Source organism: Platichthys flesus, chromosome 14 (assembly GCF_949316205.1).
Source record: "Platichthys flesus chromosome 14, fPlaFle2.1, whole genome shotgun sequence".
Lineage (NCBI taxonomy): Eukaryota > Metazoa > Chordata > Actinopteri > Pleuronectiformes > Pleuronectidae > Platichthys > Platichthys flesus.
In genome coordinates, this window is record NC_084958.1 from 18,642,348 (window position 1) to 18,654,840 (window position 12,493).

Consider the following 12,493-nt stretch of genomic DNA (forward strand, 5'->3'; position numbering starts at 1 on the left):
GTGGAGTCACAGCTTTGATTTATTTTAACAGCAATAATACACTTTGTGCTTTGTTATGCATCCTAATAAATTATAGGAGCTTTATTTATATATTTATATGAAATTAATGAATTTTTTGATGTGGTTTTAGTCATTGATATGAATTAAAGTGGAGTAAAAAGTACAATATTTCCCTCTGAAATTAAGTAATACATGGTATTAAGTGAAAACATTAAATGTAAGTCCCTCAAAACTGTAAAGTACTTGATGAAGTGTTGATCGTGCATTAATCAGCGTTTCCACTGTAGCAGACAAAAAGCATAAAGCCAGCTTTCCTCACCTCCCGCCCACTCAGCTGATTCACAACAGACTCTGCTGCACAGAACCAATGCCGACACATAACAAAGTATTTGATCTGTTGTGCATCGGGTAGACACACAGGACTGAGAGGTGAATGAAACACAGTGAGTATCAGACAGTACGTGCTGCTTCATCTTTCCTGCAGTTTGGTTTCAGGTTCGTTTTTAAATTCTGCTTTTGATTCCTGATGCTCCACCAACTCTTCAAATACCTGCTTGTACGAACACTGGGATTTAACATAGAGAACAGCGACTGTTTCTTTAATTTATATACTTATAGTATATATAAATAGTATGTTTTACTGTTAATCGGGTGTATCTGAAAATACTTTATAATTCTGATGTACCCTTACACAAGTAAAAGTATTTCACAAATAGAGAGTGTAACAGCACATGTTGATACGTATGATTATACTATCATAATAACATGCTGCTTTACATATAATATCACAGGATTATTGTTACTAATGCATTAAATTGTTTTACTCTCTGATTAATATTTTACAAAGAAACATTTGATGAGTCTATGAAATACGATAGAAATTGATTTCTCAACACAAAAGAACTAGCTACACCAGTAAATGTCTACTAACCCGCTTCATTAATAATAATCGAATAATCCAATAGTGGGACTGTTACCCTACATATATTCAAATCAATACAGTCATTTAAGATATGCACAAATTTGTATGCTTTAATATGCATCACGCTGCAGGGACTGGTGCATGGTCCCTTTTTCCATAAAGTAACGGAGGAATATAAAACTTGGTTTCATGCGGCCACAGATGAAGAAAGAATGCTAAATAATCAGTGATGTACACGGGAAGGCTTAAAAGTTTATCATCTTCTCTTCAGTAAATTCATTTCTGCAGAGGACAAACGTCAGCAGGGGGATCTCCAGGGGAATCTGATAGTTTATACAAGTGGCCGTTATGGAATCTCTCCTCCTCCACCCTTCATTACAGAGAGGGAGAACCAACACCTTATTTATCTCTGTGATGATGATGGTGCAACAGAGAGGAAGAGGGCAGGTCAGAACACACCAGATGTTAACAGCTGATGTCCACTCTGATTTCATCGAGACACAATAATGAGACTACAACCGGACAAATAGATAAAGGTTGGAGTGGTTTACACAAGAGACATGTTTTCCTTCTCTAGTTAGAGCTCAGTGTGCAGAGGAAATCTTTATTGAAATGAGAATAATAAATACAGACACTCTCTACGTCTACAATTGGCTTAACAGTAAATGATCAAGCTGCCTAGTTTCTCCCAATGGACAAAGTGTCGTTCAAGCTGAACGTTTACAGTCAAATGAGATATAAAGTTTCAATCTGCCAACTTTGTCTTTTCTGTTCCTGTTAAAAAAAAATTTTCTGATGACTAATCTTAAATTTGGTTTCAGTTTGATGAAAATGTCCACATAAGTGGTTTGGGTGACGAGCAACAGACCACATGATTCCAATGTGGTTATAGCTCTTCTATTAATCCTGCAGTTACCTCAGACCTCAGTCATATTCTGTTGTGTTACGTTGTTGTAGCAGTTTGCTTCAAATTAAAATACGTGTAGTTCCCGGGATATGAACTCCTCGCCTCTGAAGTCCCAGCGTGACGTGACCTGCCGTTCAGGCGTCGCAAGTTTTGATTGAACGGCATTCGGATTTATGAATTGAGCCACATGACATATTGTAAAAGCTTCAATTTAAGTGTAGTTCAATGTCAGTGAGATTACGAATGAGGTTTTTTATCTATATGGAACAGAACCTGGAAGTTCTGGTATCATGTTGGTTTGGTCCAAAGCCAGACATGATCTAGTGCGGATAGTTGGCAGAGCACTAAGAGGCGTGGAGAATCTTACTTTTATTTACTTAACTCACATCACCTTCACTCTGCCTCTGGTTAACCGAGTACTAACTTACTTTACTCCAAATTTACTCAACACGTGTGGCACGAGGAGAGCTATAAAGACGAGTAATCCAAAATGTCTTCCCTCACAACTTTATCAGATTAGCATGGATAATCCAGTGGGCGATGAATACTACTACCATGACAACAGCAGCTTCAACTTCAGCTACGACGACTACCCCACCATATGCGAGAAGGCAGACATCCGGTCCTTTGCCGGCTACTTCCTCCCCATCATGTACGCCATGTGTCTGCTGGTGGGACTGGCGGGAAACGGCTTAGTGGTGATCGTGTACGCCTACCACAAACGCCTGAGGACCACCATGGATGCGCTCCTGACCCACCTGGCTGTGGCCGACCTGCTCCTGCTCTTCATGCTGCCGTTCTGGGCCGCTGACGCCCGGAGGGGCTGGGAGCTCGGGTTGGTCGTGTGTAAGGTTGTGTCGGCTTGCTACACGGTCAACTTCACCTGCTGTATGCTTCTGCTGGCCTGCATCAGCTTGGACCGCCACTTGGCTCTAGCCAGGGCGCAAGGGAAGGACCAAGGAAGCTGGCTGCAGAGGATGTTTTGCAGGAGACACTGTTCCAAGGTGTGTGTCGTCGTCTGGGCAGCCGCTTTCATGCTCGGCCTTCCTGATTTAATTCTCTCCGAGGTGAGGTGGGGCTCTAATTGGAGCGTCTGCATTGCAGTCTACCCTCCGTCTATGGGCGTAGGAGGTAAAGCTGCCCTGGAGATAGCAGAGGTGCTGCTGGGCTTCCTGGTTCCCCTATTGGTCATGGTGGTCTGTTACTGGAGCATGGCCCGAGCGCTGAAGGGTCTCCCTGTAGAAAGCAGAGGCAAGAAGTGGAAAGCTCTGCGTGTTCTTCTGATAGTGGTGGGAGTGTTTGTGGTCACACAGCTGCCTTACAATGTGGTGAAAGTCTATCAGATGATGGACTCGGTCTTCGCTCTGGTGACCCACTGCGGGACAAGTAAAGTGCTGGATAAGGCGGCTCAGGTGACTAAGAGCCTGGCCCTCACTCACTGCTGCCTCAACCCCATCCTCTACACCTTTGTGGGCTCGTCCTTCAGGCAGCACCTGACCAAACTGGCCAAGAGGTTTGGTGAGGGGAGAAGAAAGAGGAGGACGAGGAGAAACGACGTGTCTGCGGAGGGGGAAGGGATGGAGATGTCATTCAACTCCCACAGTGCATCTCAAGCAACAAACACTTTCTCAATATGAGTTACTAGTGTGCAACAATGAACATCTTCACATGGATCACATATATAGTATAAGTAGCATAAGAGCGGATTCAGTTACTGTGTAGAAACAGCAGCATTGGAATTGTGTGAAACCCATTAAGTAGAAAACTGTATATCCCTTGATGTCAAAAATAAGAGGTTGGTACTTTAAATGTATTTGCTGTATTAATGTACATCTTCAAGCAACTACAATTTTTCTGTCAAGTGATCAACGAATGAAAAACACATTTGTCTTTAATGTTTGTTTGGACTGTTTTTAAATTATCTTTTTAGTCTAGAGAATCAGAAATATTCCTGGCTGGATACTTCCCATGCTAATTTTGTTTTTTATTTGTTATGATCCTGTTTTTTGTCCAGAATTATTATAAAATACTCAGATATCAGTATTCACATTAAATTCAGTGTGTGTGACCTGTGCACTCATGAGCGCATACACTACCTAAGTATTCAAGACTGGAAGTGAGGGTGTCATGACAGGACTTTTGATTCCATGTCACAGACACCAAACTGTTTAGTTCCACTTTTTGTTAAACTAAAGCCCCTGATCTCTTAGCTTAGACCATGACTTCCAGGAAATGAGAATAAATCGAAACCCAGTGGGATTCCACTCCCTCTCATGTGGTTAAGTCCCAATTTAGTTGCTTCCTGGATTCCTGAAGCTTCCCTTCTGAATATTTGAAACACATGTACACCTCACATTTTCCTATGAGCAGACAGCCAAACTCCACAAGAGAGTGAAAAATAACCTATTTGTTTGGCGATGATTAAACCACTAAACTATTGTATTTTCATTGATGTAAATCTTGTTAGATCATTACAGATGTTTTCCTTTAACACTAATGATGTTGTTCTTTTCCAAACCAGTTTAAAGATCCACTTGTTTAAAAACTGTAAGTTCCACATAAATACCAGCTACATAGTTTAATGTGTGTGTTTTATAATCCAAGTATTAGATGCACTGTTTTGCTGTTTGTTATGTCTGTCACCGGGATGGAAAAGATTAAGTGATTCTCAAAGTCATGCTCTGCCATGTGCGTCATTTCATGTGGAAACCATTTCACTGAGGTTTACCATCTGCTCCACTTTGTGTTTCAAGGGTCTGAAATAACAAAAAGGAAACCATGTTGAAATGACTCCTTCCTCCTTTCCAAATCAGACTAAGATAATTACTCGTGAAAAAAGAAAAGTTCTTACGTTGAGATTAAATACATTTATTGAAAATGTGCAAAGAAACGACAATCGCAACAAAAAATGTGGCTTCTTGTATTTAAAAAATATATATAAATATTCAAAAAGCCACCTAAGGCTTGTCATATTTATTGTGTGTGATAAGAAACATGGATAATTAACTTTCTAAATTACAATTAAGGCAGTCAACCAGCTTCAGTTTCAAATTAGAACAAAGAATTGTATTTTCTTAAATTAAGTAAAAAAAGAAAATATACATAAATGTAAAAATAATCTCAAGATTATTTTAAAACAAAAAAAACTCAGAGGCCCAGCATGGCAGTGACACAATAGAAAACAAAACTTTCTGGCATTTTTCACAAGAACAAGGTTACAAAAAGTAACCAAAACTTTCTGTCCTTAGATACAATATGACATAACTATAAATCTGTGAACACGGTTTGGTTTCCTTGAAAACAAACATACTTACCCTGAACTAGATCATCAACCCTGTATCCAACATTGGAAAAAAGCCAATACTGAATAAATGTTTTTGTAAAATCCTCTAGCGATTAACACTGTCAAAATCACAAATGTGGATAAACTGCATGAAATAAATGTGTCTTGAATTCTCTTTTCAATGGATGTGGAAAAATACAAACTTCACAAGGAAAAGAAACAGTAGGATGCTACAGGGTCTGTCCTGGTTTCTTCCAGTAAGGCACTCAATTTCCCTGTGGAATGTTGTAACTGAACCACATGGTAAAACTTTTAAGGACCGCTTGCGACATAGGGAATCTTGGCTCAGTAAATATATATTAAGCTCTTTTCATTCAGGCACTTTGTTTATGTTGACTGGAGGCAGTGTTGTAAATGAAATATTCTGGTACTCAGCTGTGAACTCTTATCTGTGCAGTATGCATATATTTTTTTTTTAAACATAATGATGTTAAAGTATCAGCTATGCAACTATAACAAAAATGGGGGAAGGTGTGTTTGAAGTGACTTTTCGGATTGTATAAGCTCACTGGAGAGTCCAATATCAGCCATCAGTAATTTAGGATCTGCATGTCGAACAGGTCACACACGCCCTCGCTGTCGTCCAGATTGAAGCTGTAGTCCATTCCTGTGTGAGGAGAGAAAATTAAATGAGACAGATATAGAGTCATATGGATGATTAAGCACGGTATGCATTGGGGTCGTGGATACAGTGTGATTGACAGGTAGCATGTTAAACTAACATGTTCACCTCCCCTGAAAATGTTAGATTTGCTGACTTTAGTGGTTTAAATTTAAACTGCAGCTCCCATGAACGTCTCTGCCGAGCGTGGGAAACTAATGACAACCGATTTTGATTCTAATCCGACTGATTCTCCCGGCGGTAAAACTGGTTTGTTCACCAGGTTTCTAAACTTGAATAATAAGTACACGTATTATTATTATAATAATAATTGAGATTCTTACCATCAGCAGACATGAGCTCATCAATCAGATCAACAGCAGCTACAAGAAAATAAAAATCAGCACGTTTTTGTGTTTCACAGGAAGTTCTCAACCAAAGTATAAATATATTATTCTGTCTCGTCCTGAAGCTTAGAATCAAAAGGCCTGAGCCTCACTGCCTGATTCGATTACAGAATAAAGTCGGTTTCTGGTTCACTTCCTCTTACTCTCTCTGTCGTCCTTCATGTGGTCTCCCGCAGCGCTGAGCACCAGCAGGCTGTTCACATCCAGCACAGATTGGAACTCCGAGCCCACAAGGTCCATCCGCTTCTGCTCCAACACTGCCAAAGACTGACACTCTGCAGGGAGCAGGCCAAGAGAATACTCAACTATACAGTAACAGTATCAGTGGAATCCTGCAACATTACAGGGTTCAACTATCTGGACCTAGAACCATTAGATGAGGATGGAAACACTAATGGTGAAGCTCTGGAGTCCCTGAGAGGAGCAATGACATGATTAAAGGAAATTAGCTAAATTTCCAGGAGTCAGATGACTCCTGGCAGGGTTAGGGTTAGGGTTAACCCTAACCCTAATCCTGCTCTCATATCTGTTGGTTAGCTTATCATTAAGACTCCAGGAAATAGTCCTACACAAAACTCTTTATAACTTGTAACAGTTAAAACCAACTAAAATCATTGGCTATTTCTTTGCCAAACCACTTACTGATCACACAATTTATGTCTGGTTTGTTGTTTTATCAAATTGTGTTATTGAATAGTATAAATAATCCCTCCTGCGTTTGTGAAAAGACAGTCTGAGTTTCACACGAGTTAGTCATACGATTTTCTAGTCTTTACAGTACAGTTTTTGACAGTCACACATGTTCATAAAGGTCATCTATGGGCAGCACTATGTTTTCCTATCAGGGGTAATTTAGGGATCAGTATCTTAGCTTTTCCATAGCATCTACAACACTTCTCTTGTTCCGTCGGTGTAGATTTGAGGAAAATTATTAATTAAATTATTAAACAGGATATTCTGTTAACAAAGTTCCAACATGGTTTTCTGTTCTGGCATCGTCACCATCCCTGCTTTGATACCCAAATTGCATGCGGTCTCCTGATTATGTTTGTAAGCAGATAAAAAGTAGATTTTTATCCCTGATTTTTCAAACCATATATAATTTATAATTCCATTTCACTAAAACAGGTTTTACCTTTGATCTATGGATGGGGGTCATTTAACTGCACTGTAAAAAATTACCTTAGACATTTAAACCGTCAGGCCATCATGACTGACAGTTTTATAGATACAAGGAAGAACTTTTTTCTTTAAAGTTTCATGTTTCAACGTGTCAGGGCGTTCTGACAGTTGACAGTGAGTCATACAAATAAATCAAGTTCTCATTATTCATTTCGTAATGCTGTCCTTTCCTCTGGTTCGTCAGCAGGCAGCTCAACAATGATTTAGTTTCAGTTATTGGACATGGGAGGGTTTCTAAGAACAACACAGTTAAGAAAACTGTCTCTGATTGTAATTGCATTACTAAAGAAAAAGTACAGTATTTTGTAAATCCTGGTAATTACAAAGATCAGCTGTAAAGGAACTAAAAAGCATCAGCAGCCCCGGTGATCATTAGAATTCACTGTCAAAGTTTATTCAACAAAAGTTCAACATTATAAAGTGGTATTTAGTGGCTGAAGTTTGATGTTGGTTTAACTAATGATGTGGCATTTTTGTGAGTCCAGTAGACTTCTTCTCACCAGTGATATTACCAGTGGTATTTGGTGCAAGTCTATACCAGTGTGGATTTCTCTCCACCATTTCTGATCTCAATTAACCGTAACACCCAGTGCACTCAGCCAGCGTCACTGTGGACATCCAACACCTCGTGTGATGTGAATCGGAACTTAAGTGATATTGACTCAATGAATTGCAGCAACAGGGACTCCATTTAACATCTCCTCTCTTGTGCGGTTGAGGATGTTATCTCAGGCAAGTCAGGACAAAGGAATTGTGACATGAAAATGAAATTGTCTTTCACAGTATCTCTCTGTAGGGGACACTATTTATTCAATGTGTAAAGAATTCAAGGTCTGTTTGTACTGTTGTTATACTGAGCAAACTGGACAGGTGAAATGCAAGCTGCTGAAGCTGTGGCTTGTTTTTGTTTTATTTATTATTTTGTTTAAACGTTATGCACAAATATCAAGTTGTTTCAGATTATGTTCACCACAGTCTGAATGAAGTCTCTAAATGTTAATAGAAGTTGTATGTGGTGCTCATAAATCAAAATCCCTGTTCTTACCCATCTGCGCATCAGGCGGGGTGGACGACATCAACAGCACTTCATGTTCTGGCAGCGCCATCTGGTGGTCTGAGCAGAGGGAGTCCTGGCTGCAGAAGGAAGTGGTGTTTGAGCTGGAGTACATGGACGTGGAGAGGGAGAACCTCTGCAGGCTGGCGGGGGTGCTTGGCGGGGTCGGCATCGAACAGATGTCGTCGGTCGGCGGCACCGAGAACACCACAGGTATCGCGGAGTCTGAATCTTTGTTGATCAACATGACGTGGATGGGAGCCGAGTGGCTGCGTAGATTCACCTGGTACCTCTTCTGACCGCTCTGTCCCTGTGCAGCAGCAACATGGTGATAGAGTCACGATTGTTAGAGCAGCTTTAATATCTACGGTTATACACAGTAGGTCATGTGACTGTTTGCACATGATTCTGCAGGTTCCCTCAGCATTTTCAGCCCAGTCCCATCGTCCAACTTCAAGAACTCACAGACTTTGAGGCACATTCCAAATAAGTCCATTAGGGGTCAGGACTGTTCCACTCTGAAACGTCAAGGGCATGAGGGCACTCTTGCACACTTTCTGCAGACTTTGCCAAAGGGAATTACCCACAGTTCATAGTGTTGTAGTTCAAACTAACCAACAAACTAACGGGCAAAGGTGAAAAACATGAACTCCTTGGCAGAGGTAACAGGAATAAGTTTGGTTAAAAAAATATGTTGGTGAGGATTGAGAACTTTTGAAAAGTGACCAACCATTTCGGGTAATGGAACTTCCAGCTGTGTCCCAGCAGGAGCCACAACGGCAAGAAGAGTGTCGCCGCTGAAGGCTCTGCAGACGTCTTCATGTGTCACAAATTTGTAAGTGGAGAGGTGTTAAAGAAACGGGTCCAGGATTACTTATGGGAGGAGAAAGTGGGCAATAAACTGGAAAAACAAGACTGCACATTTGGGACGTTAGGATTAACCTGACTGCGCTTTCACAAGACACTGACAACAGCAATTATATCGCTAATCCTTCCTTCATAGCGTTTTCTCTGCTCAATACCTAAACAATGCTGAAAGGATTTAAAAGGGGATTCTATTTCCCTATGAAACGAATAAATGGGACTCAAACTGGAGTTGAGTTACAAACTACTGAGACAACAGAGTAGACCAAGTGACATTTCACTCAATGTCACCGAAGACACGGTGTCATTGACATTTTAAACACTCGATGGGATGAGTAAAACTGGAGGTTGCTTTTAGGTTATGTTACAATGTGAGAATTTGGGTATAATAACTCAAAACTACAAACTTTAAAAAAAATGTGAAGTAAAGGATATGTGCTGGTGATGGGAACGTGGTTCAGGTGTCTGATGTTTTCCTCCAGCCAGGCCTTCTGCTGGTCCAGCTCCTTCTCTTGGGCCTCGAGCTCAGAGATCTGTGTCTTCAAAACCTTCACCTGCTCCAGCATCTCTTGAGTTTGGCTCCCTGTGTTCTCACCCCTGGACAAGAGGAAGATGAGCAATCAACATCAGTCAGCGACCAGTGTATTAATCAGCAGTTGTAGCAGGTCTAGAGGCATCGTATACAATGCGGCTGATAAAATGGTAATATGTCTCAATTCGATTTGACAGCAACATTTATCTTTAGCATTAAAAAGTCACTGATTGTACCATATAGAAAAACACATTTCAAACCTCCACTGGATAATGTTCTTGTTTTTCTTCTCAATCAGCCCCACACCTTCCAGGACATTTGTGATGTCGTATATCCTCCTCTTCTGCTTCACTGCCAAACTGTCTGCAGCCTGTTAATTCACACATAAAGGTCTTACTCTGTGGAAGCTTAACGGGAATTATTGTTGACAGGGCTCATCACAGACACTTTAAAACAGGCATTAGCATTAAAACACGACATTTGTGCAGCAAACACTGCACGAAAAGACGAAAAGAAAAAGGAGACTACGATTTGGCAAATTAAGCTGCACAGGCAGCAAATCAAAGCCTTGGCTGAAGAGGACATGTATACAATAGCAGAGAATGAAGGAGGAGGGCAATGGTGTCAGGAGCCTGCTGGTTAAACGTTAGCCAGCTTTGGCGCGCAAGAAGAGAGGGAAAACTACTAATCACTGAGAAGGAAAGAGTGTACATTTGTAGAGGACACCTCAGTTAGGTCTGACAGAGATGACTCCACCTGTCAAAATACTGAGAGCTGAAAGGTAAATGGTTTTCAAACCTTAGGATTTGAGCCAGAGGAAAACATTCACTTGGGAGATGACAAGAAGGAACCTCTTACTTAGTGATATTATTACATCACCAATAGTGGCCGGATTACACAGCCACAAGTGTTATGAGGTCAAAAGATTAATAACAGTCGATATTGATAACTATTAAGATAAATACCAAATTATCCTATCTTTTAAGTTTGGAAACTTCTTCTACTGAGTGAAGGTTGTGGTGAATTCTTCTTTAGAAATAGAAGGCGATTTGCTAAACACCCGAAAATTTTAAAAATCTGTCGTCGAACATTAAAACCAATCGTGCGTTATACTTCCTCACCGTGATTGCACATTGTATAGTTGTATATTTTGTTGGTCAAGTGGTGCCCAACCCCTTCAGAGGAGGTACAACCGAAAACAAACCTTGGGATTTGGGGACAAATCTCTAAAGTTTACGCGCCACAAAATATGTTTTTTACTTCTGACTTTTACCCACGAGCTAAAATGTTGGGATCCACTGATTCACTCTTTGATATCACACTTTATTTTATGAGCTTATTGTGTCTTTTAACGTCTAGTGTTGATGTGAAAGATAAACACAACTGTCAGATAAATTGGAGTTTACTCTCGTGTGCAAGTATAAAACAGCAAAAAATGAAATACTAACATTCAAGTACCTTTAAACTGTACTTTAGATAGATAGACATACAGACAGACAGACAGATACAGTTAGAAAGTTTGATAGATAGACAAGTTCACTGCAGTTAGATGAAAGTCACGCCACCAGAACTACTACGAAGCTGTCACTGTAAAGAACTATATGCTAGTGGAGATATTGACAGTATTAGTATTAGTACTGAGTGACTTTCTACCACTGAGTGTTAGTGAACCCCCAGAGCAGCAGCAGCAGGAGCAGCAGGAGGAGCAGCAGGAGGAGGCGGTCTGGCTAATGGCGGCTCGCTCCTCCACCTGTTAAAAAACAAATCACAGCACCTGACTGGTTGCGTTTGACCCTTTGTTCCCGGCGGGTGGTGCCTCGGAGTCAACACAATGAATTCCTCCTGAAAACAAAGACCCCCGAACCCGCTGTGTGTGTCCCCACACCCCACCCAACCCCCGGCCACTGACCACTTTCAGGTCCAGGACGCCATCCTTCGCTTCCTGGAGCAGACCCACAAACTTCATCGTGAGGAGCCCCAAACTTTTCTCGTGTCGACTCGGTGTGGAGCGAACCGTGCCCGGCGCCTCGAACTCCATCTTCTTCACCTTCTTCTTCTTCTGTGAAGTCAAACTTGTTTATTAATCCGCAGCTCGAGCTACGAGCATTTCTCCTTCTTCTTATCCTCCTTCTTCTTCTTCTCCTTCTCCTTCTTCTCCTTCTCCTTCTTCTCCTCCTTCTTCTTCTGCACCTGCAGCTTTTTTAAATCGACGCACGTTACGTTGAGGTTACTGTTGTCACGGTAACCCCCGTCCACCAAGCGCACCCCTTCAGTGAAGCACCGCCTCGTCCAGGGTGTGACCCCGCCCTTCCCATTTTTTGTTTTCACACCCCTCGTTGCCAGCACAGATCATTCGCTCCCCAATCTGATTCTGTACGTGTCCACCCAAAAATATCAATAAATATAATAAAAAAATAAGAAGTTAAATAGTATACTTTATTATACGAATAGGTACAATTTAAAAGTTAAAATAAATACAAAATATTCACCCCTTGTGGTAAATTCCCCCAAAATCTGACCTGAATATTGACTTTTTCATGGAAAAGTCAAAAGGTACCAAAATCAAATGTTAATATTACAGTCAAAATTATGGCCACTTTAAAAAAGTATATAAATTATTTCAGATATTATTTGGGAAATGTAGATAATCTCATTACTGAATTAGATTCTGAGATCATTTT

General features: G+C 40.7%; 2 protein-coding genes across 2 annotated transcripts; one reads left to right on the forward strand and one right to left on the reverse strand.

Moving 5' to 3' along the window:
* The first annotated feature begins 360 nt into the window (after window positions 1–360).
* Window positions 361–5,294, forward strand: ackr4a (atypical chemokine receptor 4a). The gene is made up of 2 exons (XM_062405372.1): window positions 361–443; window positions 2,345–5,294. Exon 2 carries the CDS (start codon window positions 2,351–2,353, stop codon window positions 3,464–3,466), a length of 1,116 nt encoding a protein of 371 aa, XP_062261356.1. The 5' UTR covers window positions 361–443; window positions 2,345–2,350; the 3' UTR covers window positions 3,467–5,294.
* A 99-nt stretch (window positions 5,295–5,393) lies between these two features.
* Window positions 5,394–11,959, reverse strand: LOC133969046 (transcription factor E2F5-like). The gene is made up of 8 exons (XM_062405373.1): window positions 11,722–11,959; window positions 10,073–10,182; window positions 9,716–9,877; window positions 9,147–9,255; window positions 8,408–8,726; window positions 6,324–6,455; window positions 6,118–6,156; window positions 5,394–5,779 (listed from the first exon to the last, which is right to left on the reverse strand). Exons 1-8 carry the CDS (start codon window positions 11,848–11,850, stop codon window positions 5,703–5,705), a joined length of 1,077 nt encoding a protein of 358 aa, XP_062261357.1. The 5' UTR covers window positions 11,851–11,959; the 3' UTR covers window positions 5,394–5,702.
* Between the last annotated feature and the right edge of the window lie 534 nt (window positions 11,960–12,493).

Excerpts from the sequence above, each read along its gene's own strand:
- ackr4a (XM_062405372.1), top strand. The coding sequence starts at position 2,351 with ATGGATAATCCAGTGGGCGATGAATACTACTACCATGACAACAGCAGC.
- LOC133969046 (XM_062405373.1), bottom strand. The coding sequence starts at position 11,850 with ATGGAGTTCGAGGCGCCGGGCACGGTTCGCTCCACACCGAGTCGACAC. Across the intron at positions 6,157-6,323 it reads CATGAAGGACGACAGAGAGA|CTGCTGTTGATCTGATTGAT; the intron begins GTAAGAGGAAGT and ends ATTTTCTTGTAG. Across the intron at positions 5,780-6,117 it reads TGAGCTCATGTCTGCTGATG|GAATGGACTACAGCTTCAAT; the intron begins GTAAGAATCTCA and ends CTCCTCACACAG.